This window comes from Pecten maximus, unplaced genomic scaffold (genome assembly GCF_902652985.1).
Source record: "Pecten maximus unplaced genomic scaffold, xPecMax1.1, whole genome shotgun sequence".
NCBI classification, from domain to species: domain Eukaryota; kingdom Metazoa; phylum Mollusca; class Bivalvia; order Pectinida; family Pectinidae; genus Pecten; species Pecten maximus.
This window is the reverse complement of record NW_022982724.1, coordinates 4630-10159: the sequence shown is the minus strand read 5'-3', so window position 1 is coordinate 10159 and position 5530 is coordinate 4630. Positions and strand designations below refer to the sequence as shown.

Genomic DNA, 5530 nt, shown 5'->3' with positions numbered 1-5530 from the left:
TAAATAACATTATAAACCATCTCATCCCCCCTCCTAAGAAACAAAGGGGAAAAAATACAAAATACAGGTCTTTGTTTCGGATAAATAGTTTAAAATCTTCACAGGCAATACAAATTTTCCGGATTCAACCGAATCAACTTTCCCTTTGGAGAGAGATCAAAATGTGACGGTAAATTGGAATGTGAATGTACCAAATTTGGAGAATATACGTCAACTTCAAGCAAAACTCAACGGAGTATTCCGTCCAAACGGCTTCAGTACAGACGCAAGACTTCAATTTTTCGTCACTATCAAAGGGTACGTCGCTACTTGTGAAGTGATGCTACGTCCAGTTACCTACTTTGAAGACGGGCCATGGGAGCTTCACATGCAAAACGTTGACACTCGATATAAGCGACTCCAGGAGGACGGTAAGTTTAAACACAGTTATATAATAAAATAGCCAATGTGCAACTTCATAGATTTTAAAGAACAATTATAATACTTTCTTTTATCTTCGAGAACAGTCTCATCTCATAAGTTACGAATATGATATGATAGTAATCGATACTCGAAACAAACAGGATGCCTATGTATCCCGGAAACGAGACATTCTGGCCCCAATTGATAACGATAAACACTCTACATTTTAATACAAACTCATTGATTGATCGAAAAAAATCACAATAACTTGTTCATTTTTGTCGTTAACATATAGGCATCCTTTGTGGGTACGGAAATGTTGCAGCAAATCTTGTATGTTGAAACGTTGGTAATTGTATCCTTCTCCGTCTGTCTTGATACCTTATACATCGTATAGCGCAGGTAGATATTGATGCTTTTCCCTGTACACTTTCAATGTCTATTTTATGTAAGAATGTATCTTTGATATCAAGCATACTACTTTGTTGACATACGGCAATTGTTAAATACCGAGTAATTTAGGACGAAATACGTTCTATCATTGGCAACATGATCGTAATTGAGGAAGCTTCATCACCACATCAGTTCGGTGGGTATGTTCAACAATTCTAGCATATTAATACCGTTATCAAAGTGTATACTGGTACATGACTAAAGGATAACATTACTATAAACAAACCCAAGCACCATTGAAATGTATTCCATCATAATTTCAGTAATAATTACACTATATGCTAAACAACATTTAAAATGCATTTCAAGCTGTTCTGTCCGATACACATGTCTTAATGTCATATTTTCTAGATTACACTATCATTGAAAACTGATAAATTTCCATTTAAATAAATGATAATGAGGTTATATCAAAACAGTTATGTTACAGTGGGTTTTTTTTAGTGTAGCATCAAATACAAAGATAATATAATAATTAAATGTAGCCAGAAGAGCGTGGTGCCATGTTAGACTGCTGTAGCAGGATACTAATGATGAGGCTACCAAACGTTCTCAGCTTGAAAAATAATGATATAGTAAACTTGTTAACATATAATATACATTGGTTTTGTTGTAGGATTGGCTTCATTTACAGCCTGTCCAGACCAAGTAACAGTACCTGTTGAAGGACAACTGAACCTTGAGTTTCGTTCTTGCATACCCGAAGGTTTCAATTCATACTCCGTAGATCTGTACAGAAGAACAAACATTAGTGGATCCGTCCAGGAAAATCAAAATATAGATATTTCTTTTCAGCAAGCACAATTTCGTGGTATCTTGGATTTTAACGACTTATCAGTTACGTTAGAAATACGGCAGGTCAAATGTGCTGACTACATGAGGAATTTTAGCTTGGCTTTGAGGTCAACAGGAGGGTCAAATTCGGAACAGTTTATTTCTCTTGCAAACGCTATAGGTATGTATAATATACATGTTACACATAATATTCAACCTCCATTATATACATGTATGAATATAAGACTCTTTCATATGTGTATATGTAGGATAGGGATATTCCACCCGAGGGGTCACAAAATGTGGTGAAACCCGAGGCTTGCCGAGGGTTTTACCACATTTTGTGATCCCGAGGGTGGAATATCCCTATCCTACATACACACATAATGAAAGAGTCTTTTTCTCTCATATCATTACCGAATTTCTGGCGAAAGTGTCCCTCAGCCATCCATTTTCTTCAATTTTTTTAATTTCTTTATTTGACGTTTTTACTAAATATACTTGTGATATTCTGAAAGATCATACCCTATTTTGCCAAACTATGTTTGCGCACAAATTTCATTCATTTTGTGGATAAGTGATTAACGAATGAACAATTCGCCGATAAAAATAACCGTAACTTGACCGACTTTTACGTGGCCGTGATCAAATTGTCAACATCCGAGAAAAATAAGTTCTATCAACAATACTGAAAGCCAACGCTGAAATGAGTTTTCCAACTTCACATGTAATTTGATTTGCACCTCGACATATTTAATCATTTCACAGAACACACTGTACTTTTAAATGTCAAGTCAAATTTTTTTTTATAAAATACTACGTCACTGCATGACGTCACGACTGTCATTGGAATTCCATTCATAGTTCAATGAGAGTGATGTCGATCTCGATCGCCATGACGCGGCGATGTTTCGTGGCTGGTAATTTTAAATTCACTGTGATTTTGGCAACTTCGTGTGTGAACCAGCGAACAGTGACTCTATACGAGTATTCGATCTTTTCTGTGACATAGGATTATATGTGTTTAACCGGTTGTCTTGATGGAATGACGAAGGTAGGTCAGTCGATAGGATAACGATGATCATATTGAAAGGCTAGGATGGCAGTTAGTTTTCATGGTTACTCTACACAAATATAGACTCTGAGTTACAATTAAAATAAATATTTATATATGAACATCGAGGGGTGTCATTTTTACCGAATGTTCGTTCATTTAAGAGCCAATTCCCAACTTCCAAATACACAGGTTACTGAGTAGGCCTAACAGTTACTGACAGTACAGTAGAGTAAACAAATTCCAGGGGCCCCTGCTGACGCAAACGGAACCATTTCATAGGTTGTGACGTTTGACATTTTCTTTTTTATATTTTTTATGTATGGCTTTTATTTTACTTCCTGTCATTGCCAGGCGATTGTGTGTGTTTACATGTTTTTAATGACAAATGACAAATCTGTCGGGTAGGCAAGTCTGTATTGTACTGTAACTGTTACAACAGGCCTGAAGGCGTAGTCTAACTGTTTGTTACAGTAACGGAGTTATATGTTCGCTCAGATGAAATGTCTAATCGTTTAACCGTGTAGCCCTATTGATTTACTGCTGATATGATATATATTTATCTAAGAATGTATGTATTTTTATAGTTAAGTCCAACGTTTCAAAACCGACACCGACGATAAGGACTGTCGGATGTAAACACAAGCAGACGACGTTGTGAGAGTTGTCCCCCTTGATAGCAGATTACTCCGCGCGCGTGAAATGCTATGTAAGATAGATTTATCTTACATAGCTATCTTACATGGGCAAACTCTATCCAACATGGCGAGATATGAGAGAATATGTTGTCTATTAATAACACTGCACAATTTTGTATTAACCATGATTTTGCTGTAGATATGATTATAGTTTATGTCATTTTTTCACTGTGTTATAACGATTATATCAGATCTCAAGAAGTAAGTACTGTATACCAATTGGTTTTGTTTTAGGATTGTCTACATTTGCAGCCTGTCCAGGCCAAATAACTGTACTCGTTGGAGGGGAACTGAAACTAGAGTTTATCTCTTACATTCCCGATGGTTTCAATACATACTATCTAGATATATATGGAACAGCACATGACAGTGGACTCATTCCGGAAAAAGCAAGTTTGGAGATGTTTTATGGGAGGACCTATTATGGAGTCCTATTTTATTTTAATGAATTATCGGTGACGTTAAAACTGTGGCAGGTCATATGTGCTGACCATATGAAGTCTTTTAGCTTGGCATTAGGAACAACAGGAAGAACGATTTCGGAACATTTTCATTCTCTTCCAAACGTTATAGGTATGTATGTAGATATTTAACACATGTGTTTCAGCGTGTTTTACGAATATGTATAAATGTGTTATAAATTTGTCAGTCTGCCCTTACTTGTATTCAAAATAGTTTTGCTACAGATATGATTATTTTCGTGTTAATGTGTCATTGTTATCCCACGTGGTTTCATAGGTTAACATGAATAACATAAAGGGGGAAAACAAACTAATACATGCACTTGTATGCTTTTCGAGGAATTCGTATAACACAGTTTCTATTTATGTTATATCTTAATTTAATTCAGGCCGTTATGAGGGTTTTTCAAGTGGAGGTGATTTCAGGGAAAACTCCCCAGCTATTGTTAACCTGCGGATCCACTTGGGCTGTAGACCGCAGAAACTGAAGATCAACGTTAACGGATCATACTTGGCAGAAACGTACAACATAACGGAAGACGAAAGCACCGGAGAGAAAATGTTCAGTAAATCGTTTTCTTTCCCTAAGATATCAATGATCGATAATGGTACCACTGTGTTCCTACACAGCAGCTTCATTGACGACCAAGGATTCCCAAGAAACATCAGCATTGAACAAACTATCCGCGTCGTTCCAGGTATTTATGTATGGCCTTTATTCATTTGATTTTGCTCATTGGTTTGCCGTAAATGAACGCTCATCATTTGGTAATAATTAATTCTCAGAAACGAAAAAGCATACTGGTAGACATTCTTTAACTGTCCAATAGGAGAGTGAGCTGTAACCGTGGGATTTATTTAAAATCGTCGTGTAATGTAGAAAATAATATCAACAACAATCTCCTTGTAAATAAACCAGTCACAAAGGAATAAAAACCACAACACGAGACTGTTAAGTTATCAATACAATTCGTCTTTAGTTTGCATCTGACAAAATTTAAGATATAAGTTTTATACGCATGGTGTAACCAACATACAGTATCAAATATCCAGTTAGATTCATTCGATGATCACGCAATAAATACTTTTGGCGCTAATATCAACTATTCAAGTGTACCTTTTATTTAATTGAGGATGCGTGAGTGTGCGAAATATGTTTATATGCCATTTATGTTTACCATGCTAAATTTTGAAAAATAAAATAAATACAAAAAAAAAAAACTTTTGCCGGATTTTTTTTTTTTTTTTTATGATATAAAATTCGTATACTGGCATTGAACTCATAACCTGTCTACCATCTTTTCAATCAGCAATTTTCTGTGTTCATTTACTTAAATTATAAGACGAATCCTAATGTGACCAGACGTTTTTTATACAGTAAATTTGCCTTTTTGACTGCGATTTGGATACGTGAAGCGACTTTATTTTTCGCTGACTTGCTTGAAAAAATCTAATGCATGTGCTTGCTTGTGAAGACGAATATTTATCTATGATATTTCAAATTATGTATCAAACATCAACATTATAATGTATTTCTATCAATTGAAAAGATTTGAAAGACACATTTATATAGCTACATCTCATTGCAGTTGACGTCATCAATTTGAAAGTCTAACATTATCAACAAAAACTTTCTTGAAATAAGCCAGTATCAAATTTAAGCTATAACCCCTTACTACTGTAAAAAG

The 5530-nt window shown here is 35.3% G+C and overlaps 1 protein-coding gene across 1 annotated transcript; it reads left to right on the top strand.

Annotated features, from left to right (window-relative positions):
• Nucleotides 1-319: 319 nt before the first annotated feature.
• On the top strand, nt 320-4594 carry LOC117320840. The gene is made up of 3 exons (XM_033875325.1): nt 320-410; nt 3616-3954; nt 4232-4594. Exons 1-3 carry the CDS (start codon nt 320-322, stop codon nt 4567-4569), a joined length of 768 nt encoding a protein of 255 aa, XP_033731216.1. The 3' UTR covers nt 4570-4594.
• The last annotated feature ends 936 nt before the right edge of the window (nt 4595-5530 follow it).